The sequence below is a fragment of the Pelobates fuscus genome, chromosome 4, assembly GCF_036172605.1.
Source record: "Pelobates fuscus isolate aPelFus1 chromosome 4, aPelFus1.pri, whole genome shotgun sequence".
Taxonomy (NCBI): Eukaryota; Metazoa; Chordata; class Amphibia; order Anura; family Pelobatidae; genus Pelobates; species Pelobates fuscus.
The window spans coordinates 324,367,056-324,392,416 of NC_086320.1; the positions used below are offsets into that span (position 1 = coordinate 324,367,056).

Sequence of the window (25,361 nt, forward strand, 5' to 3'; positions counted from 1 at the left end):
TTGTCAATAATACTCCCTAAATAAAGCCTAAGGATGTGGCAGGTTGATTGTGGTGGTCAGTGAATTGTCAACCCCCAGTTATTTAATTTTAAGCCACAACCCTGTGTCGGTTCCCTCTCTGTATTATATAGGCCTAGTCCACATGGGATGGGGCCTGTCTCAGCAACTGGGCTGCAATAGTTGCCCAGTTGCTAGTTTTTAATTACAGTGAGCAGCCACTGCCTGCTTCCTGTTTAGCAGACATGCCCTCACCCACGGCGTGGCTGGTGGGGGCATAAGGGAGGTGTTATACCTCCCTTACACTAATAGGGTGGTCATATTTTTTTTAAATAAACACTGACAGGGTTATTGATTAATGGCTGATAACTATGCTTTTGATTTAACATTTATCAGTGGTTTTAGTTTGGTCAGCAGAACCATTTATTAAGTTTGGTTACTTAAATAACTAATGAAATTAAATCCAGCCGAAAGTTGCTAAAAATATTGTCTGAAAAGAGTCAATAATTATTATCTGTTATCAGCAGATATAATTAAACAAGGCCTTTATTAGGAGGATATGTTTTGTATTGCCAGTGTCTTGGTCAGGGATTTTCCAGATCTCCTGCAGTGTGCAATTTGCCTAATCTGCCTAATATTGTGTAGGTGCTAATATCATGGTATGCTGCCAAAACAGCTCTAATACATCGAGGCATCGACACCACATGACCTCTGAACGTGCCATTTGGTATCTGGCACCAAGACTTTAGCAGCAGATCCTTTAAGTCTTGCGAATTGCGAGGTGGGGCCTCCATGGATTGGATTTGCTGTTCCAGCACATAACAAAGATGCTCAATCGGATTGAGATTTGGGGAATTTGGAGGCCATGGCAACACCTCGAACTCTGTCATGTTCCTCAAGCCATTCTTGAACAATCTTTGCAGTGTGGCAGGTTCCAGCTGAAAGAGGCCACTGCCATCAGGGAACGCCATTGCCATGAAGGGGTGTACATGGTCTGCAACAATCTCTAGGTAGGTCGTACATGTCAAAGTAACATTCACATGAATGCCAGGACGCAACGTATCCTAGTAGAACATTCTCCAGTGCGTAACATTGCCTCCTCTAGCAGGCATACTATAGGCACTAAAAAAACTTTAGTTTAATAAAGCAGTTTTAGTGTATAGATGTATAGTGTATAGATGATGCCCATGCAGTCTCACTGCTCAATTATCTGCCATTTAGGAGTTAAATAATTTGGTTTATTCAGCCCTAGTCACACATTCCTGCATGTTACTTCCTGCACAGACTTCCTAAACGCTTCCTGTAAAGAGAGATCTAATGTTTAAACTTCCTTTATTGCACAGTTTAATTTAGAATGTCTTATCTCCTGCTCTGTTAGTAGCCTGTTAAAGCCTAGAGTTGCCTCCTTTGTGTGTTTAAATGGACACTATAGTCACCTGAACAACTTTAGCTTAATGAAGCAGTTTTGGTGTATAGAACATGCCCCTGCAGCCTCACTGCTCAATCCTCTGCCATTTAGGAGTTAAATCCCTTTGTTTATGAACCCTAGTCACACCTCCCTGCATGTGACTTGCACAGCCTTCCATAAACACTTCCTGTAAAGAGAGCCCTATTTAGGCTTTCTTTATTGCACATTCTGTTTAATTAAGCTTTTCTTATCCCCTGATGTTAATAGCTTGCTAGACCCTGCAAGAGCCTCCTGTATGTGATTAAAGTTCAATTTAGAGTTGAGATACAATTATTTAAGGTAAATTACATCTGTGTGAAAGTGAAACCAGTTTTTTTTCATGCGGGCTCTGTCAATCATAGCCAGGGGAGGTGTGGCTAGGGCTGCATAAACAGAAACAAAGTGATTTAACTCCTAAATGACAGTGAATTGAGCAGTGAAATTGCAGGGGAATGATCTATACACTAAAACTGCTTTATTTAGCTAAAGTAATTTAGGTGACTATAGTGTTCCTTTAAGGTTTAATTTACAGAGTAGGAAATAAAAAGTTCTAACGTAAAGTTACAGGTCAAAACATTGCTGAGCACTTTGGTATTCCATTAAACTCTGCCTGAACTTTAACACAGTGAGTGCCTGAGCATTTTTTTTTAATTACATGCCTGTGGGGAGTGCTGACCCTAGCTCAGTTAGCACCCTGTTCTCTTTGGTCGAGTGCAGCCCTTATTCTTCTTTTTATTGATCCATTGGACTGTTTGAATTATTGATCGGGAATATGATCCTAGTAACCTCTAACTTAAGGCTGTCTGTGATAGTATATCCTAATCGGAACACAGAACCAGGGACAAGGATTCTGATATCTCTTGTTTTGGATAAAAGTAAGTTGCATGTAATGTTTTTAAAACAAAAAAAGAAGAATGAATGGGTAACCTTACTTACACATTATAGCATTTCCTCTTCCGTTTACTCTAATAACGTGTCTTATCACATCAAGATAGAACCCTATTAGACCTTTAGGGGATTGTTTGATTTATATCTGCTATATATATATATATATATAAATGCTGAACCACAAGTCAAAGATGACCGTTGTGAGCTGGTACAAATAAATAAATGGGCAAGCCACATTGTGAATACAATTTTGATCTTACAATGCCAAGGGCTTGTTTTCAAAAGTAAAATCCACTTACCTGCCCCTTTTAATAGTGTTTCTACCAAGGAGGGGATCAAGAACCGGATCAACTGCTTCATCAAGATTTTCAATTAAAATAGTATCGCCTGATGCCAAAGCTGATTCGATGGTTTTTAGATAACTACGGATCAAAGAAAATAAATAATAATAGAAAAAAAAAAAAACGTATGCCATATCATACTCCAAATTACAAATTATAAAATACTTATAGACCCTTCTGCCCTTGGAGCCTGACATTTTGACTCAGTACTTTGCCTGCATACCTTAGCACAGTGATAGCCTTAAGGATCTGACAAGTCATCATGGGGCTTGTGGTTTTACATCAGCTCGCCATCCCTCCCTTATATATACTGTTAAAAAGCCAAATGAAGTCAAAGAGATACATGGTAGAAAAGTAGAACTAGATTTTTTGGACATGTATTACATTATTTCCAGACGCTGTTTATATTTATATTTTTTACTACTTCTATTTACAGAAATAACTCATGCTGTTGTTTCGTGGAAATCTCTACCCGTGGCATACTAGATTCAGTGCATGCACTGGGAGGTATATAAGCAGGATGAGGCTAAAATGGCCGTGTTGCTAGTGGCCAAAATGGGCAATACGTCATCTTTGCTGGCACGTGTCCGATGGTGCAACCAGTAATGGTCAATACTATAATAACCTCATAATATAACTGCATCCCAGACAGTACCGTACTCACAGTCCCAAAGGCATGTACATTCAATACACAGGCAGATTAATTCTGCAAAGAGGTGTTCCAAGTGCAAAATTGTCGTCACTTTGACAGACTTTTATGATTAAGCAAATAGAACAGAATGCTTCACTGATATGGAACCCACCAGTAATAATCACACTGAACAATATTTAAATGATGCCTTCAGGAAGTCCAATAAATGATACCATAGTGTCTAAAGCATTATCATATTCTATAAACATATACAGGGTTATTCTGTAAAACGGGAAATGTCAGGCATTAAGAAGGAAACTTTCAAATTTGAAGCCAAATTTAAATAAGTCTCCAAATATGCTATTTGGCTACAGCTCAAATGGTATAACATGAATGTATATGTAGTGCACAACTGGATGCAGTTATGAACAAAGTGCGAAGTGGAATCCATGCGATCTAGTGCTGAATTCTTCTGTAAATCAAGTTGTGTCAAGGAGTATTTGAGGGAGGGTGTTATTTGTAATCATATAGTAATGTCAGGGTCAATGGCATTGGAATAGAAATGCCATATATGTCCACAGCTTGTACAAATATATATGATATTCATCTGTAAATATACTCATCAAAAATAGTATTTGTATTGTATACGTACCCTTTATGTCCTAAATGTACAACTTTCAAAGAATTTCCATATTTATTTTTAATCCATTTAAGGCCCTGTTGTTGAGGGTCTATCATAAGAGGCCAGCGTTCGCAGTTGATTAAAATAGTGGCATTTTCTGTTGACATTGCATCTCCAGGCAAACCTTCGTTATTCCAAGCAGCTACTGTTGCATCATCGGTCAGCATGGCAATTGGGTCAAGACCGTCACATATTGGAATAGCAACCTAAAGGTAAAGAAAATGTATAATTGTATTAATAAGAAAGGAAAAGAATTTGCTACATTTTGTGACAAACAAAAAATATGAATATCTGTCTGTCTGTCTATCTATCTATCTATCTGTCTATCTATCTCTCTGTCTACCCACCTACCTCAACAGATATCGCATGCAGACATATGGTATTTAAAAAAAAACAATAAAGATTTATTAATGTTATGGTCCATTTAGCGTAATCTATAGCCATCTTGACAAATGTTTTGTAACATGACTGAGTCATTGATCAAATAAATCTCTATTTTTTTTTTTTTTATGAATTGCTAACCATACTAAATCAGTCCTCATTGCTGTAACAGGCAAAGCAATATTTCATTTTGGCTACAAACTGGCATAACCACACACCTTGAGAATGCAAGCTCTTTGGAAAAATATTGCACACACCGCAGCGAGATTTCTCTATAGATTTACTTGTTTTTTTGATACACATTACCAAGATTAGCCATACCGGTAACAGACAAACTATTGCAGCAGGTGACCCAGAGCACATATCCATTCAGTATTTAGCAGCGGAAATCTCAGCAATTTTACAATTGGAATTGTTCTTTGAGTCTTCCTCAGATATTTAAAATCATGGAAGTTTAATCCAATGTTTATCATATCGGTCCATGCCAAAAACCGATTAAGAACCAATAAAATATACACTTGTTTAATTTAATTTAGCCCCCTTAGTGCCAGTTTAATATGGGATGCAGTACATTTTACCAGTACTCAAAGTTTAGTGTCAATAAAAAAATCAATCAATCAATCAATAAAGAGATGTGTGGAGTGAAAAGGGTTGGTTGGGTACCATGTAGAATCTCTAGATGTAGAAACTGGGATTGGTAGTGGGAACTCAAGTTGTCACAAATGGCAAATTGGTATATGTAGCTCTGGAGAAAGTTTAGTAGAAGGAAGGACTGTATGTGCCCCGTGTGATGTTATCATTTGCCAGTTAATATTACCTTGGGCCCAACTGTAAGTCAAGAGGAAGGATTAGGTATGCCAAACTCACACCTCTATTTGCTTTAATATTTAACTACAAGACAATATCAAATATTTAAATTAATATTAATTTTACACACAGCATTTACAAATAGGGATGCACACTAGAAAGTAGATCCAAATAGCTGCTCTGTAACACTGCAATATGTTTTACATTCTGTTTAACAAAGGTTAAATAATACCTTTTGAGACTTCAAGAATGGAATCCACATGTTTTCCATCAGGTCTTGGCGATAGTGCTTTGAGAAGGAGCCAACATATGATACAAAAGCAGCTGTCAGCAGCACATCTCCACACAATGTCTTCTCCTGGCCTTCAAAGCTTTTGATCGATTCACTCCATCTTATGTTCTCTGACTGAAACAAATAATACAATGAAGAATATCACTAAATATGATCTTTAACTGAAAGAATTATGTGAGCTAGAACACACAAAGAACTTAGCAGAGTTCATTCTAAATTCATCTGGAACATATCCACTTGTAGCAGATTTATTCATAGAAAATGTTACACACGCCTTTTACATATGGAGTGCATGAATGAGATGTCACTTCACTTGCATGTTTCCCTAACCCCCAAGTTCAAGTAGAACTCCCCACTGGAACTTAACAATTACTTTTTTAATGCACTATTCAGGCATAGGCAACCATCGGCACTCCAGATGTTTTGGACTACACCTCCCATGATGCTTTGCCAGCATTATGGGTGTAAGAGCATGATGGGGGATGTAGTCCACAACATCTAGAGTGCAGAAGGTTGCCTATCCCTGCACTATATAGACAATAAATTTAAATATGAAAAAACAACAAACAAAGCAAAGAAAAAACTAAACCAATAAATATATAATACAAAAAGATATTCACATTCAAAACGTCTTCCTTTGTTAAACTCTCCATACAGTATACCATCAGTCTTGATGTTTGCCTATTACAGGAAGCAGCTTGGCCAGTCAGGAACCTCTTCGGCCTATTGAGACTAGACTGTTTTAGCCAGCACCGCAAGGGTTAAAGTGCACATGGCTGATTAGCAGAGGTTTAGCTAAGATTAGAGCAGGAGTTAATGAGGCTTGCAATTCAGTTATCAGCATTTTGCAATGTTTTAAAATGTATAGAATTTATGCTCAGGAGTGTCCACTTGACAAAACTACATGTCAATATTTGGACAAGCAGGACTGCTTATTATTACAATAAAAATAAGTCTGTGTGTTATTTATTTGGCCCTTCAGATGTTGCTGAACTACAACACCCATGATTCTCTGGCTAACTATTTCATTTAAAGGATCATGGGAGTTGTAGTTCAGCAACATCAGTTGGGCCATAATTTAGAAAACACTGTATTATAGCAAGCTAGAAGTATAACGACCTATTAATTTGATGTAAATTGTCCAAAAACAGATAACAATAGTTTGTAAAAATGTGTAGAACTTTCACCCAAAGAAAATACAATCTGAATTCTTCTAAGATTAGAATGTTTGTGTGCAGATAGTGTTGGATATTGGTTTGGCAGTCAAAAGTTGAATCTACAGCAGTTTCATTTTATGCATTTTAAATAAAATTATGAAGCCAATCATTAATGGTCAATAAGTTTCTCATTTGAACGGCTGCTGCTCTAAGTTATCACCCACAGTGCAGAAAACTTTGTTCATTTGCAAGAAAAATAAACATTTGATTTATCCATTCTGTTTCTACCACTCGTGAATAATTCGTAAACATCAATGACAATTCCTTTTTTAATCTCCAAGAGAACTTTAAAACGCAAAGATTTTCTCAACATGGAATGATCATCTATTTAAATCTTCAATAATTTCGCTGTACCATCCATATATCATAAATCACAAGTGACAGTGGCTAACAAGAGTTTAAGAGTTGGAACATGCAATGTAATAAATTTCTAGACAGTTAAAAATCACTATAATTTTATTTTAATGCATTATAGATTGCTTGTAATGTCATCTTGGCTTGGTCGACCCATTTCTAATTTTTAACAGCTGCTGTTCTTTGGAGTTAGTTAATGATTAAATATAAATTGCCTGATTTATTAGTCTGATTTCTCAGGTTCCGGGTCAATGCTACATACAAGAAAAAATTTAGCTGTTTACCCCAACGTAAATATGTGATAATAAAAAAAATATTTATCTAAAATAAGACTAACTGTCTCAATTAATTCAATTTAAACCTAGCTTTTGAGTTAAGATCAAATAGAAACATTCCAACTGAGACAAGTCGGCTAATTTGTACATTTTTAGGGATTGTCTGCCAATTAATTTGTATTTTGAAAAAAAAAAAAAAAAAACCATAAAAAATGTCTCCTTATATCCCAGATCAATGCTTTGGCTTGGCTTGGTCCCAGATTGATAGCAATGGAAACATGGTCTGTAGAACACCTAGATTCTTTAAAATCTCTAAATTCCTTAAAAGATACACCATACATGTTTTCCATTATTGGAAATTCCAGATTTAGTTTTTTACTATTTTATTTTATTTTTGTTTTATTTTTCATTGTGAAAAAAAACATATCCAGATTTTGATTATGTGAAGCCTATTTTTAACGAATTATTTTTTTATCATATTGGAGGTACTCAATTAAGGGGAACTAGAATTTGAAAAAAGTTTTAAAATATTGACGCAATTCTTTTTTCAGGTTATTCATCTCTACAATGAAACAAGTACTGAACTGTCATATCGTAAAATGGTAACTATAGCTAAATTTAGTATACAAATAGCCAGAGGAAAAAATATTAATCTTCCCGGGTATATTTACTTTACGTTGAGTACGTACATTTTTTGGGGAAATAGGCACTCTATGTGTTTTAGGCAGACCAAACATTTATGCATTACAGACTATGGGCTTGATTTAGTAACCTTGATGTCAGTCTGACATTTATTATTTTTATTATGCTTCACGCCCCAGTTACTCTGCAGTGGGTATTATGTTGTATATATTCTATGATATCTAGCAAACAAGGTGACTATTAACCAACTGTAAATCCAGTCCTTAAAAAAACTGCTACGCTAACTATTTATAAGTTGATCCAAGACATGAAAGCACCTGAAAATAAACCTGATGTCGAGATTAGTAGGTACTGTGCCTATCTTGGGATCAGTGTACCTACTATTAATCACACCATGAAAAGTTTTTTTTAAAGTGAATAGTAAAAGAATATACAAACCTCTAATCCTTTGACAAGTCGGTTGGCCAACTCAATGGTCATATTAGTTCGATTAACTTCCTCCTGGCAACGAACTTTTTCAGCTGTTGCTTTTTCGAATGAAAGTGTAAGTTTTTGCAGGTTCCTATCCAAATCCTGCCAAGAAAACCAAATTTTAGTCTTTTCACATTCACCTGTATTTTGTTTCTGTATAGTAAAATAATCTAGACTCCCATGAGTCCATGCAGTAATCTGTAAATTTGTGAGGTACTGTATTTGTCAAGAAAGTGTATAATTTGTAGTAAACATGCATTTTTTCTTTTTAACTTCAACAAATCGCCGATCTCTAAAGTTAAAGGACCGCTATAGTGCCAGGAAAACATACTCGTTTTCCTGGCTCTATAGGGTCCTTGGGTCCCCCTCACCCTCTGGGTTCCCCTCCCCCTCCTGCCGGGCAGAAGGGGGAGGAAGGGGTTAATCCCTTACCTTTTTTCCAGCGCTGGGGACTCTCCTCCTCCTTTCCCATCATTTCCCATCATTGGCTGAATGCACATGCGTGGCAAGAGCTGCGCGCACATTTAGCCAGTCTCATAGGAAAGCATTATTAATGCTTTCCTATGAACGTTGGCGTCTTCTCACTGTGAAAATCACAGTGAGAAACGCGGAAGCGCCTCTAGCGGCTGTCAATGAGACAGCCACTAGAGGCTGGATTAACCCTAAAGTAAACATAGCAGTTTCTCTGAAACTGCTATGTTTACAGCAGGCAGGGTTAACCCTAGATGGACCCGGCACCCAGACCACTTCATTAAGCTGAAGTGGTCTGGGTGCCTATAGTGGTCCTTTAATGTCCATTTGAAGTTCATTTGTTACTATTCTACAATTCTGATACACTAATTTAAGGCTTTTTGGGATATAACATAACTTGAGTGAGATAAAGCATGATTTTGTAATTTCACACAAAAAAGATACATTTTCCTTTGCTTGACCACAGGAGAAAACCCCAACATAAACTTACATGGAGCTTCTTTCTGATTGCTTCCAACTTTTCCGTAGCTCCGCTGAGATCCACATTAGCCTGGGCTAATGCTTTCCGTTTTGGCTCTACATCACAATATACCTAAAAATATACAATGCTGTTTAATATGGGGGGGAGGCATAGAAGGACATCCATTAACACATCCCACAAATTCAAAAGATAATTTATGTTTAACAAAATAAAGGAACAGATTTTGAAACCGTTTTCAAAGAGAGGATTAAAACAGGATTTGTATTTTTGTTCACTGTTATAGTCTGCAGTTAATTCTATTACTTGTAAAAACAAAACATTTTTGTAAACTATTTTTAATGGTTGTCAAAAGCAGTATAGAGAAAAATACCTAACAATGGTATCAAATGGTAACATACAACAGACATAAAATACAGGTGGATAATTGGATCCATTTATAAAAAAACATCTTTTGACATTAGAATACCCCACTCCATATAATAGTTTGGAGAGAATGACCCTTTGAATATTTTTCAATAAATCATAGAAAGTAGAGTTAGCCGAGTAACAGGACCTGTAAATATGGCAAAAAAATTGAAGAATTGGATTTTGGAAAGGACATAGGTGAGTGAAGAAAAGGAAATGGGGACGTGCAAATTAAGACACCGTCTGTTAAATAAAATGGCACAAACCTCATAGAATTTCACAATGTTAATAACCCAGGCACAAAGACCGGCAGCTGCAAATGACTTTGTGCGAATTAGATCTGGATTAAATTCAGAGTTTTTCAAGTACTGCTCCTTTGCCACTTTCAGGCAGTTTTCATGAATGTGTTCTTTGTCATAATTTATTAAAGCTTGCAAAAAGTCATCAACCTACACAGATAAAAATACAAGAAAAAATCTACTTAAAATCAATCAATGACAGGTTGAAGCTTGGTTCACAGCATTCTGTATGTGCATGGGTGTCAGGGTTGATACTGCACATAAAGATATTTTGGCTAGCTGCTAGCATCCTGGAACAAGAGGGCTGTAGTGGTTGTGATGATTGGAGTAACCTTTGATTAATCAATGGATATACCACACTTCCTTACATGCCACTCTTCAACTACAGGTATACACTCACACTGACATTCCACAGGAATACAAAAAATACAGCTTTAAAGTCCCATACACTACCCAACTACACAAATACACCACAACATCCACACAAATACCCACCAAAATCTACAAAAATACACCCCAACATCTACACACGCTGCCAGATTAAACACAAATACCTCCTGATATTTACACACACTGCTATTCTACACAAATGCATTCCCACAATCACAACTGCTCCTGTGCTTCACAAAAACACATTCATACACTGCGACACAAGAGATTGAAGAGCAGTTTGGGGTCTGATGCAAAATTTGGTCTGTAGTGTGGTGTGGATACCCATGCTTATATTTAGCCACATTGATGCCCTACTATTGCAGTTAGGAATGTGGGGCTGCTACCATAAGCACTTTATTTTTGGCAGTTGCCCAGGACTAAGAGAATATGATGTCCCTGTCCCAAACATTTGGGATTTACTGCAGAAGCACAGGATTCCAACTTTAGTTCTAAATATTAGTTAGGGGTTAAGAAAGCAGGATTACAGCTTTGTTTTGTTGACTATACGTATCAGCACATTTATGCATGAATCGATTCATCAGGTGTTGTGGTTCATCCTGGCTGCTAAATAAACATATTACCTTTCCCATGAATATTTTTGAAGCCTTCCAGCTTCTATCTTTCGGGACTCTGCCCTTGGGTGCCAGCAATACCATCACGGCAGCAGTAACATTGATGACTGCAACAGGGGGATTAGGAAATGTTTTTAGTTCAGTAAGATTCACCTGGGGGGAAGAAGAAAATAAATCAAAATCCATTTTACAAATACACAGCCAGCCTTAGGTCTTCAGGTGACCTATCCAAATTTAGGAGTAATGCCTTCAACTGTCCACCATTGTCCATTGATATTGATTGTTATCATTAAATGTAGGTAGTTGCAAAAGTCACTTTGACATAAAGCAGTTCATCTTTCTCAGACGCATGTATTCAGGATTGTCCGAGTATGATTGTTAACGTCATAAAGTTTTTTTTTAACAAATAAAACAATATATTGACATTTAAATACATAAAGGGAATCAACACAGAAAAGGAGGAGATTATATTTAACAGAAGAAAAACAACCACAACTAGAGGACATTAAAGGGATAAGGGTTTAGGAATAATATCAGAAAGTATTACTTTACTGAGAGGGTAGTGGATGCATGGAATAGCCTTCCAGCTGAAGTGGTAGAGGTTAAAACAGTGAAGGAGTTTAAGTTAATATACAAAGAATTCAGTGAGAGCACACAAAGCTTATTTTAAAGGGACACTCCAGGCACCCAGACGACTTTTGCCCATTGGAGTGGTCTGGGTGCCAACTCCCATCACCCTTAACCCAGGAGGTGAAATTATTGCCGTTGTTATAAAATGCAATAATTACCTTGCAGGGTTAAGTCCTCCTCTAGAAGCTGTCTATCAGACAGCCACTAGAGGGACTTCCGGGTTTTTAACACATGTAAAGTGTGGGGGCGTGGCTTGGAGCGCGACGGGACCGGCCGCATTAATGTGAAGCTCCCGCAGCCCGGGTCTTTAGGGGCACAAATAACCGGTACCACTAGCCACCCAACATCAGCAAACTGATCACTCACCCCCACCATGGCACATAGAAGACCCCTAGAATGGAGAAAGCCTCCTTCTTCCTCGCACAAGCTCCGGCGGGAAAACACAGGGAAGACCAGGCCCAAGATGGCGGCGGACAGCGCTCAGGCGAGGTTTCACCCTCCCCTCCACCCTCACCAAGCTCAGCCTCAGAGGAAGGCCCCCTCACTGTTGCAGGGATGAGAACCCTGATGGCAGAGCTCTCTGACAAACTGCAGGCAAGCATTAAAGTGCAGATGCATGAGCTCACCACAGATCTCACAAAGGAGCTGCTGGAAATTGGGAGCAGGACAGCCCATGTAGAAAAATCACTGGATGATTTTGCAGTGGCCCATAACAGCCTTGCAGACAAGCTACAAGAACTGGAGACCTCGTTAGAGACCCAGAAACGCAAAGTCGCAGATCTGGAAGATAGATCCAGGAGGAACAATCTTCGTTTCAGAGGTATACCAGAATCAGTTCAAACCACAGAACTGCACAAATACCTGACCGACCTGTTCCAGGAATTAATCCCAGCTACCCACCCAGACCTCTTGGTAATCGATAGAGCCAACCGCCTGCACAGACCTAACCACCTACCTGCCACTACAGCGAGAGATGTAGTTGCACGCATCCACTTCTACCACGTGAAAGAGCGCATTAAAAAAGCCTGCAGAAATGCCTCCCTTCCTGAACCATATGCTCACATCAAAGTCTTCGCAGACCTGTCAGCTGCCACACTGCAGTTTAGAAAATCGATATCCCTGATCACTACCACGCTCCGATCCAACGATATCAGCTACCGATGGGGATATCCGGCGAAGTTGCTGGTGCAGAAGCAGGGGGTGATCCATGCCGTAGCGACGGAAACTGATGGCCTAAAAAAGCTACAGGACTGGGGTATACCGCTACCTACGCCTCTGGCGTCCTCACCTGCTAAAGTCCCCAGACTGACGCCGGAATGGACTCCCGCCTAAGGGCAGAAGGCCCTCCCGAGTAGGGTATTGTATACCAATGTACATTCTATGTTTTTATTAGAGAGATGCTTATGACACTTATGTTTCATGCGAACTGTCCACTTAGTTATAACGATAGATTTGAAGGTTAGAACCCGACACTGCCCAATTAGCATGACCACGCATGTATAGCAGTTGAACAGGACGCATAGAAAGGAACAAAAAAAAAAAAAAGAAAAAGAAAAAACGGTTTAAAAATAAAATAAAAAAATAACAATTCTAAGACATTTGAGCATAGTCACGCTTCAAAGCGGGGACCCTCTAGTTGTAGGACACCTCGTACCAAGGCATTTACCACGCCTCACCATATGCGACGACTCATGGTTACTATATCTACCCCACTATGGCTAGACCTCAGAGTAGTACACTCAGCTATTTAAAGCCGACACACGTTACGATTTGAGTGCTAATCACCCTAGATGGGCCCACGTTGGCGTACCACGGACATACCCTGAGACGGACGCCCGCCCAAGGCAGGCATCTTACTTAAATACACACTATATATCCTTGCTTGAAGGAGATGTCTTATTATTTAATATTTTATGGTTTATATGTTTATGTACATGTTTTTCTATGGCCAGGAACTATCTCACGTTTACTTTGCCTCCATGACCTGTGGTCGTCCTCACCACTTCTTTAATAGTAGAGCATACCACTGTAAGCTTGGGCGTACGCCGCAGCCCAGTACGCCGCTGCCTCACTAACTAATGCTTCCCAGCAGCCCCGACTGGGCCCTAAGACCAGAGTGACTCTATTCACTGTATGGAGACACTCGAAGCCGCCCCCCACTCCGTGTGGGTCTGGGAGAACCAGACCACACTGTTGCTCAGACTTGCTGAGCGTTTTATCACCCGCAGTTGCGGGATTTTTCCTTCCTCCTATAGTTTCCTCCACCCGGCATCACCAATTCCTCCAACGAGGACATGTAGTCCTAGATTGCAATGCTACGACAAGAGCCGAATACTCCACATAGCTCCAACCAGAGGGACACCATGCCACTGGGCCACCACCACAGCAACCCTACACTTACTCATTTATGAAAATTACACCCCTTAATGTCAAGGGGCTTAATACCCCCGGCAAACGGAGTCTACTACTCAGAGACCTGAAAAAAGAGAGAGTTGACATTGCATGTGTCCAGGAGACCCATTTTAAGAGAGATCATACTCCGAGTATTACATAGTTACATAGCTGAAAAGAGACTTGCGTCCATCAAGTTCAGCCTTCCTCACATATGTTTTTTGCTGTTGATCCAAAAGAAGGCAAAAAAAAACCCAGTTTGAAGCACTTCCAATTTTGCAACAAGCTAGGAAAAAAATTCCTTCTTGACCCCAGAATGGCAGTCAGATTTATCCTTGGATCAAGCAGTTATTACCCTACATTGAAAGATTATATCCTTGAATATTCTGTTTTTGCAAGTATGCATCTAGTAGCTGTTTGAACATCTGTATGGACTCTGATAAAACCACTTCTTCAGGCAGAGAATTCCACATCCTGATTGTTCTTACAGTAAAAAAACCTTTCCTTTGCCTTAGACGAAATCTTCTTTCTTCTAGTCTAAACGCATGACCTCGTGTCCTATGTAAAGTCCGGTTTGTGAATAGATTTCCACACAATGGTTTGTATTGGCCTCGAATATATGTGTATAATGTTATCATATCCCCTCTCAGGCGACGTTTTTCTAAACTAAATAGGTTTAATAGTATATATAACAGTATAGTATATATAACAAATACTACCCGACCCAGTTCCACGCCCTTTCAGATACCAAAACTTAAGGAGTCTCAATTTTCATCCATAAAGACACATCCTTCACACTCTATAGAAAAATCGTGGATCCTAAGGGCAGGTTTATTGTCCTCGTGGGCATGTTTAATAACGCAATGTATACCCTGGCCACCATGTACCACACCTCCGGCAAACCCACCAAACAACCAACAGCACGGCTCAGAGCTAGATCGACCCAATGTAAAATATCCCACATAATAGACGATGACGGCAAGAAACATATTGACCCACAAACAATCAGTAACACATTTGCAACCTTTTACTGCATGTGATTTCCCCTCTCCTGCAGTCTCAATTAAGAGACTGCAGGAGAGGGGAAATCACATGGTCGGACCACGGTCCAGTACACCTACACCTACACGATAACTTTCAATTCAGAGGGTGAGGGCAATGGCGACTTAACGAATCGCTCTTGGCAGAGGCCACCTTTAGAGATTCGATCCAGACCGCACTGACGGAATTCTTCCAAAACAAACGGGACAGGACAGGTCACAGACAGCATGGTGTGGTGCGCCCATAAAGCCGTTCTCAGAGGGCTTTTTATTAGAAGGTCCTCCTATCTTAAGAGGAGAAAACAGCTCACGCTACTAGATGCTTACAAAACCTTGGCCGAGGTCAGTACAAAAAATAAAGCCCAACCTATGCAAACGTGCTTAAACCAAATAAACGACCTGCAGATGACCATTACTAAACTACAGGCGGAAAGAACGAACGGTCTTCTTCATGGGCTCAGGGCCACCATGTACCACACCTCCGGCAAACCCACCAAATAAATAGCAGCACGGCTCAGGGCTAGATCGACCCAATGTAAAATATCCCACATAATAGACGATGACGGCAAGAAACATATTGACCCACAAACAATCAGTAACACATTTGCAACCTTTTACTCTAACTTATATAACCTCCACACAGATGACACTAGACCTCACCCTCAACCCTCGGAAACAGCCCAATACCTAGCAGACATTACACTGCCCAAACTGACGGAGGACCAATGTCAGGCCCTATTGCAACCCATTACTGTACAATAAATCATCAGTACTATTAAGCAGCATCCATTAGGGAAGTCTCCAGGGGCAGATGGACTCCCCAATGCTTACTATAAAGAGTTCGGAGCCACACTGGCGCCGTAACTGCTAAAAATGTACCAGCGGATGGCCGCTACCGGTATCCTGCCTCCTGAAGTATTACTAGCCACGATAGAGACAATCCCCAAACCTGACAAATCCACGGACTTATGCAAGAACTACAGACCTATTTCCCTACTTAACACGGATGCAAAAATCTATGCAAAAATCCTGGCGAATAGAATGAGCACAATCCTACCACACTTGATACATGACGACCAGGTTTCTTGAGGGGCTGACAGGGCTTAGACAACACCCAAAAATTGGCCCTGGTGCAAAGGGAGCTCGGGAGGCCTGGTCGAGGGGGTCTTCTACTAGCGCGGGACGCGGAGAAGGCCTTTGACCGCCTCGGCTGGGTCTTCCTGAAACAGGTTTTGGAGAAATTTGGGTTCCCCCCACAAATAATCCGACAAATCTTTGCACTCTATTCCTCGCCCTCGGCACAGGTAAACCAAGCAGGTTTCCTGTCCCCCACCTTTCCGATGACCAACGGAACGAGACAGGGGTGCCCCCTATCCCCACTTTTATATGTCCTTGCACTAGAACCCCTCTTACACCGCATACGCTCGAATGAGAATATAAAGGGAATACACCGAGGGGACAAAGAGATTAAGATTAGCGCATTCGCAGACGATGTACTGCTATACGTAACAAATCCACAAGACTCCCTACCTACACTGATGAAGATAATACACACCTATGGACAGTTCTCATACTATTTAGTGAATGCGGCCAAAACACAGACCCTGCCTATGGGTATCCTTGCCCAGGTTCTACGCACCCTCACACACACATACGACTTTGACTGGAGAACTGAATCCATACGTTACCTAGGCCTGACGATCACTAAAAACCCTGCCAACCTTATGTCAGCAAATTATGTTGCAGTTTGGAACAAATGCAGTCAACTACTGAAACAATGGTCGCCACTGTACCTGACCTGGACAGACCGCATTGTGACACTCAAAATGTCAATACTACCGAGGCTACTGTACCTCTTTCGCACCATCCCCCTCCGTCTCCCTCCCTCCTACTTTAAGATCATTCAGGCTGATATGGGGAAGTTTGTATGGGCAGGAGGCAAAGCCAGGGTAGCCGCGAAGGTCTTACAGGCCCCCAAGAAACAAGGTGGTTTAGCACTACCCAATGTCCAAGGCTACTATCATGCGGCAATACTAGCTACAGCTATCCCCCACATAATCTCTGCACCCAAACCACAGTGGGTCTCCCTAGAGCAGGATCAATTAGATAACCACGACGTCCTGCACCTGCTTTGGACACTGTCGCATCTTAGGCCAGACTTGCCGACAGTTCCCCCCCAGATACTGTTGTTGTTTCAAATCTGGGATAAGTACAGACCTAGGTTGGGCAGTACACCTAGCCTCTCACTGGCAACCCCCGTAAAGGCCATACCCTACATTATCCCCACATTCAATGCCCTACCGTGGCACCGAAGTGGCGCGATGCACCTTTACCATCTATTTGATGCCCATAAACTACTAGATTACACAACCCTAGCAAATACACACTCCCACAGACCTCGCAGTACTCGTACCTCCAACTACACGCCTACATCTCTAATGAATCGAAATGTTTCTTAGACACCTCTAGAGATGCTAACAGGTTAACTGCATGGGAACAAATGTGTATAACTGCAAGATTACTACCTCAATGTAAACCGATCTCCATGTGTCTCAGCTCCATAACGAAACACAACCACTTCTCCACCACAAAATATGCTCAACAATGGGAGAGCGATCTAGGCTGCGCAGTGCCACCCATATCCTGGGACTCTATCATATCCGACCCACGAAAGCTACTAAAATCCACCACCCACATTGAACAGCATCGCAAAATTCTATACCGGTGGTACTTAGTGCTGACCAGACTGCACAAGATCTTCCCCTCCACCTCACCACTTTGCTGGAGATGCCAAGCAGCAGAGGGCACAATGCACCATATATGGTGGAGCTGCCCAAGGCTACTCCCTTACTGCACGGAAGTCCACGCATTGATCTGAGAAGCCACACAGAGCTCTCCTCCATTCACCCCACAGGTGTGTCTATTGCTGGACCTCCCTAGAGAAATGCCCCCACACATCAGAAAGTTGACCTTACACATAGCCTTGACGGCGCAGCAATTGATAGCAAGGACATGGAAGTCCACGATCCTTCGCAAGAAGGAAAACCTCTTAGAGGAATTGCTTAAGCAGCGGATTTACGAAACCTCCTGCACGTCCCTCTTCCCCCCCTCTACGCTCTATAGGAAAACTTGGGAGCTTTGGCAAACATGGAGATCTGGTAAGGTACCAGGTAAAGCACCAGGGGCTGTACCAAGCAAATGAGCTGTAATGTTCTTAACACACCTAAGTTACAAAATGCTTACCCACACTCCCACAGCCACCCGTGGGATGCTGATGTTGATATGTTGTTAGATGTAGTGTGACATGCTACAGTGGGGACATATTGTTGTTCTGAACTGGAAATAATGTGGATTTGCTGTTACTGTAACAAAAAAGCTTGACTGTATCAACCTGTGATGCACCCCCCCCCCTCTCCCCTTCTCCCCTCTCCCTCTTCCTTTGTTATGTACCCTCGCCCGGTATAAGGAGCAACTGTACAAATCTAATCTTATTAACTATAATCCTATTCTTTTCTGTACCCTGAATACGTTGCTTACTGACAAAATAAATAAAAATTGTCAAATTTAAAAAAACATGTAAAGTGTTTTAAACAATGCTTGACATCCTCAAGCTATGCATGAGGACCTCCAGCGTTGCTGGAATCCCCATAGGAAAGCATTGAATAATGTTTTCCTTTGGAGATGTCTAATGCGCACAAGGCTATTGCCGCACATGCGCATTAGGTCTCCCCCGCCGACGTCAGAGGGTATTTCCTACCCTTTCCTCCTATATTATCTACCTGCCCGAATATTAGGATATATTGTTTGTCCAGTTCATAGATGCACTTACCATTTTGGTAGTAGTAAGTTCTCTCTCTAGTAGCTATTTGCTGATATTAATAAATATTTTGTTTTGTTTTGTTTGGCTACTAGTGTTTTAGACTGGGGTTTCTTCCGATTAGCCACCTTGTATTTAAGGGACTATTGAAATTTCCTTTTGATTTCCATTTTTCATATTTATGGGTTAACCCCTACTAACCCAGTCTAGGTGACCTTACCTGGGAGAGGAGGTGGGACGTGGGTGTCCGATCTCACTCACTGGCTAGGAGTGTGTGTAGGCACGATACCTGTTTAGTCCCAGTCTCACAAGTGTGTTCAATTGGTAAGAGTTAGCATTATGCCAATCTCCTTCACTATGGGCATTCTATAAATGCCCTCCTGTCATATATGAAACGCAAGAAGGGTTATTTTATAATTCCAGGATCATTAGCAGCAATATCTCATGGAATCAAGATGATTTTGCTAGGTTTGAAGAGGTAGTTTGAGACCAGGAGCTCAGATTAAACTGCTATCCATCTTAGCGGCCATGTTATCCTCCTCTAGATCATCATTTTTGAACTACTTAAAATGGAGTGACACACTTTTTGATATTTTGGAAATTGAAACCAAGAATGACAAGTTAGAAAAATTTAATTTTAATTGGATTTTTTTTCCAATCACATAAATAGCCAATGTCCAAACGTTTACATTAAATGAAATAAAAAATAAAATAAAATAATAATAATGTCACAGTCCCCAGGACATCTAAAAAAAAGAAAAATTCTGACAACCAGGTAAAGTATACAAGCATGGGGGCTTTCATATTCAATCATGGTTCCACATAAATAATAATGTGCACAATAAAAACATTATCAGAAATGGGACAAATAATTGCTTTGTTATTTTACTACTTCAGTTTGCAACTCAAAAACATACATTCTGTCAGTTATTTTGCAGGTACTCTTCAGCTATATCAATTGTTCTAATCTCAGTCTATGTACCTACTAACACAAACTTCTTATTTTGGAAAAGACTTTTCCATAAATTGTGTCTAACGCAAAAAGGGATAATCTCAGATTATTGCAATGTGACTCTTTGTCCTAGCATGGTCCACACCTCAACAATGATATTAGGATTCCCCAATGTCTTGTATTTTATTTGGCTCTTAAGACTGTGGAAGCATGGAGACTTACCCAGAGTCCTGTACTAACTTCATCAGAATCTGGAATCAAACTAAACTGACGTTTCCCTAACTTTTAATATTTCAACAATGCTTCTCTTCTATCGTAATTCATCTTTTCCTCACAAGATGCCATTAGGTTTCTTTAGTGACCTGTTCGGAAATGGATCACTCAAACTTTTCCTAGAAATTATTCATGTTTTGATAAATTCTTTTCACAGGTTTATTCCCCAAAGGATCTACATTTCAGATCTGTCAAGCTTTGCTGAGCTTCTTTTCTGAGGCACTCCACAAGTACATGACATGGTCATCTTATAAAAAAAAAATAGGCAAGGCATCTGGAAAGCAATGGCTAGGTTAACGCTGTCCGTCCCACGTTAAAAAAAAAAAAAAAAAAAAGGATTTATGTTAAATTTAAACAAATGTTAGAGGTAGTGTGATCACACTGACACCTATTTCCACTAATGATGACCTTGCTTAGTGCTTACCCTGTTCTGGGAACAAAGAGCAGCCTGGCTGTTGCTGAGATTGAAAAGAACAATTGAATTAGACTTGTGAATATTTCTCCTGTCACAACCAGTAGAACAGTGGAAGAAAAAAGGTGATTGCTTAATTTGCTCTGCCTGCATGGTGATCTTTTGACAATCTCTGTAAATAACATTTACTCCTGGATCCAGTTGAAATCTAATAACTGATTACATAGACCGCGGACAAGGAAAAGTTAATGGTCTGTCTGACTCTCAACACGACTTTAACAATGCGCAGTATCTGAGGTTGACACAACCTACATTTCTTTAGCAATGCTTGAATACCCATGACTGGTGGACCTCTTTTCTTTTTTTTTTTTTTAAATTCTTTATTTTGTTTGTGCATGAGGAGTTACAGGCATATATCAAGTGCCACAACAGCACACATGGATTAAGCACCAGTATTGACAATGTGGTACTCACAAAACTGCACTTTTTTTTTTTTTTTTTGTACGTTGTAACAATCTAGTAACAATTTTGACATGTAGTAAAAATTATGTTAGAACAGTGAGCGCATCAGTGTTTCAAGCTAAATTCAGACACAGTATTTATGAGGTGCAATAAAAAGTTGATCTCAGGCGTGTTATATTTGCTTGTAGTCTCCTACATAACATATAGTGGAATGATCACCCGGAGAGCAGGGATAATAGGCATAACATACAGGCTTATACTGCTGGAACTGGTCGCATAGTTGAACATTTCTGTGGTTGCAAAACTTTCATCTGTACCCATCTAAGGTATGTAGTACAAGACCTGAGCTGTTGCCGTTACAGTTAGACTGTGAGGTCGCTTGTCTGGTCTGTTTATGTCGCTCTAAAAGAGTGAGGAGGCCTACCGCTTAAGGTTAAGTAGTTCGTATGTAGTGCGGCATGTATATCGCAAAAAGCATAGTGATGTGTTTAACACGGTATCAGGCTAGTGAACGCAGCATCGCACTACGCTAGACAGGTGACAGTAGGTTAAGGTTCTGCCCGCTATTGGGCACGATTTACATAGTGTAACTAACGTGTGCAAAAAAAGAAAGGAAAAAAGGTAACTGTGCCTGGACATTTCAGTGATTACTCTCTTGGCCACTAAACGCAGTGAGACATAGCAGGATTAAGCCCCCTGTCTTTAAGTTCACTGCGAGATGCAGTTAAGCAATATATTAAGTAAAAATAAAAATTAAAACACATTGTGCATGTACGGTACGCAGATTGTTATGCTCTATATGTGGCATAAGGGTTGCTATGGCTTCATACACAAAAAAAACAACATGGTACTGTTCTAGGCTAAAGATCGAAAACATAGCGAGGGTGGGTTGTCTTGTAAATCACAGGCTAAGTGATAGGCTGCGGGCATGCATTTTGGTTGATTATATAGCATATAACATATTCTTACGTCCAGTTGTGCATTATGAAAAAGCAATTTTCGAATAGAGTAATACATGTTAGTTTTAGCTTTTGTGCAAGAGTAGGTAACATTTATGCTGAGTTATAGGTAAACATGCTATGCTATGGTAATAGGTCGTAAAGATTGCGATAGGAGTATACTGTGCATACAGGATACGAGATAGGCATGAAAACAAATCAAATTAAATAAGCATTTGTGTCTCTTGGCGTTTAGCTAATTGCAGCACTTTAAGAACGCCTGAAACTATCAGGTACATTTATGTGCTAGCCTACGGCTGTGGTCTCATGGGGACTGAGCGTGGAACATTCAAAGTAATATAATGCAGTTGTAACTATTAAAAAACAAACAACACAACAAAAAAAAAAAAAAAAAAAAAAAAAAAAAAAAAAAAAAAAACAGTCCACTGTCAGAAGAGGAATCACAATGAAAAAAAAAGGAGAAGAGTTCTATTCGAGCCAGGCAGTGATTAGACGGGCCCAGAAGGAAAGTCATTAGCAGTTCCTCACGTGTTGGCCATGCTTGCAGGCACTCTGGCCGGTAATCTGGGTACGAATTCCGCTGCCCTGGCCGGGTCCCAGGACGGTGGGTTCTTGGGTCTTTCCGCCTGTACTGGCAGCGGGTCCGTGGGTAGGTCCAGCTGCCTCAAAAGTGCCGGTGCCTCAGTTATACAGCGTGCTGAGAGTGTGGTGTCCCCCTTAGTGACCAGCAGGGTGTGTGCCGGGCCCCAACGGTAACGTATGTGGTGAGCCCGCAGGGTGGAAGTTAGCTGTTGGAAGGTCCTTCTCCATGCTAGGGTCGCCCCCGAGAGGTCTGCGTAGAAGGTAAGATGCATATCTTCGAAGAGGTAGGGTGAGTTGTTGCGGACGGCCGCCAGGACTGCAGCCCTGTCCCTGTAGGTCTGAAATTGTACCACGACGTCTCTCGTGGCAGCAGTCGGCGCTTTGGCGGGTTTTGGGACCCGGAAGATGCCGTCGATTGTTCCAGCTTTTACCATCTTTGGTTGTAGTAGGGCCGTGAGAAGCCGCCGGACGACATGAGGCAGCTCAGCTTCGGGTATGTTTTCACTGATGCCCCTGACCTTGAGGTGCTTTTGTCGTCGTTTATCTTCGAGTTCTGCAAATCGCATGTCACTCAGAGACATTTGTTGTCTTATCTCTTGTACCTCCTGCTGGAGCTGACAGAGTTGACCAGTGTGGGTGCTTGAAGTTGTTTCTACAGCTCCCAGTCGTCCAGTGAGGCCCCGCAGGGTGTCCCTAAGCGATGCAACGTCCGCTGAGATTTTGGCGTGGTGGTCCGCCATGAGGTCCCTGATGGCCTCCATGCTTACTGGCGTGGGTGCCGAGCTCGGCAACTGTTGTGTCTTCGCTGGCGGCGAGGGTCGGCTTGTCTGGATGTGTTCCCCCCCTTCCTCATCCGACGTCTCGGTATAGAAATCCGAGCATCCGCCGTGTAAGGACGCCATGTTTGAACCCGCGGCTCCTCGGGCCTGCCGCCACATCTCGTCGATGTTCATGCTGGCCGCAGGCTTCTCAGGTTTGAGCTTTTTGTTTTTCTTCCCCATTGGGAGCGTGTGGACTTAGTGATAGTTCTGGGGAGTTTCGAACCTTTAAAGGTGGGTATATTGGGTCAAATTCACTATCTTCGCTCAGAGCCGAGCCGACATGCGACCGCTCTCGTCCGTTGCTTCGGACCTCTTTTCTTGATTCATGTATTCTTACTTTTTTGTCCTTGACTCCCTCTCCCACACGTTCATATTTCTGTCTTTTTTTCCCACTCTCTTTCTCACTATTGTATTATATAATAAAAATGTGGCCAACTAGATATTACTTTTACCTTGCTTTTACAAAAAAAAACATGAAATTCTAAGGGAAATTGGATGCTATTTGGCATTTCATAAAGGAATTCCCACATTTCGCATGGAATTAATTAGAATATTTGTGGCCTTTTTATGCAGACACGTTAATTCTCCAAGTAGAAAATGTTTCTCTATTGCCTAGTAAACCTTTGAACTGCAATTTTGGGTTAAATTTGGACAGCATTGACACGGAGACATGTTCAGTGCTTAATAGGTAATACCAAATAATTTCAAAGCTCTATATAATCCAACCACACGCAAAGGATGGAACTTTTATGCGTATATACTCCTATATTTATGTTCTCTAACAAAAAGCAGAAAAATATGGTACTAAAACATTATATATGAAGGATGCAGTCAGTGTGTTTTGACAGAAGCCATAGTAGCCTTTAAAATACAAAAGAATTTAAAATAGTAGTCTGAATTTTGGCAATAAAATATATGTTGCTTGTTGCCAAGCATGTGGGACAGGAACTAGAGAGCGATGAATGATGGCTCCCTGAAGAGCTGATGAATAGGAAGTACTTTGCATGGGAAGATAAAATTGAATACTTGTGAAAACATCAGTTAGATGTCTTGCATCTCATGCATTATCTTGTCGGTTAAGTCATTGTTAAATCATGAACCCTACTGAGAAGCAAGCCAGGTGGTTTACTTATAAAGATGTAAAATATGTCAAGCATTATGTTAAGACGTAGTCGCTGCAAAGGGATAATACGTAGGATGGCTGGATCATACACTTCAAAAATTACCCAAATCTCCTTGAATTAATAAATCTTTTGCACATTTAAATCACGGGAAAATGGGGACAGAAAATCATAAGCTGTGAGTAATATACTACGAGTTCATTTAGAGAAATCTACGTTATTTATTTACATCTTGTTTGAGTCAAATGTGGAAGGAGAAAATAAGATAAAGGAGGTTCTGCTAAAATGGTATATAGAGTTTTATGAACTATAAAGAAACATTTTATCCTGTGTGGCCTGTATTACATCTGTACCCATTCTGGACCCCGAGCAATGAACCAACTAAACCAACTTATATACTGGTCACTGAATATTGTGTGTATGGAACATATATAACAAGATACAACTTATTCATAGTCACCTTTAACTTGTTTGGTCGGGGAAAAAAAATTATGGAATAAAAAAAAAATCAGTTTAAAAAAAATGTCTATCTAAGCTCATCTGAAGCAGATCATTATTAGCTGGGTATATAAGCACTGCCTCGCCCTGGGGACTTTGTCAGTTCGTTGTTTCATGTTTCCTGTTCCTGTTGCTTATAGACTGACTTAGCTTGTGACCCCTGCTTCTGGATCCTCGTTATTGCCTGTTCGCTGCCTGCCTGACCTTTGGAACCATCTCTGACTACTCTTCTGGACCTGCCCTTGTCTGTATGCGAATTGTAACACCTTTCATGCACAGCCCCCGTGCACAGATTCACAGTCCTGGTGGTTTCTAACC

At 40.6% G+C, this 25,361-nt stretch overlaps 1 protein-coding gene across 1 annotated transcript in view; it reads right to left on the reverse strand.

The window, feature by feature from the left end:
* Window positions 1-25,361, reverse strand: part of DNAH11 (dynein axonemal heavy chain 11) — a 217,288-nt gene that overhangs the window by 34,842 nt on the left and 157,085 nt on the right. Inside the window, exons 59-65 of the mRNA XM_063450883.1 lie at window positions 11,095-11,238; window positions 10,049-10,231; window positions 9,387-9,488; window positions 8,393-8,527; window positions 5,407-5,580; window positions 3,957-4,192; window positions 2,632-2,754 (exon numbers count right to left, since the gene is read on the reverse strand). Coding sequence (XP_063306953.1) covers window positions 2,632-2,754; window positions 3,957-4,192; window positions 5,407-5,580; window positions 8,393-8,527; window positions 9,387-9,488; window positions 10,049-10,231; window positions 11,095-11,238 — 1,097 coding nt within the window. The remainder of the gene's footprint in view (window positions 1-2,631; window positions 2,755-3,956; window positions 4,193-5,406; window positions 5,581-8,392; window positions 8,528-9,386; window positions 9,489-10,048; window positions 10,232-11,094; window positions 11,239-25,361) is intronic.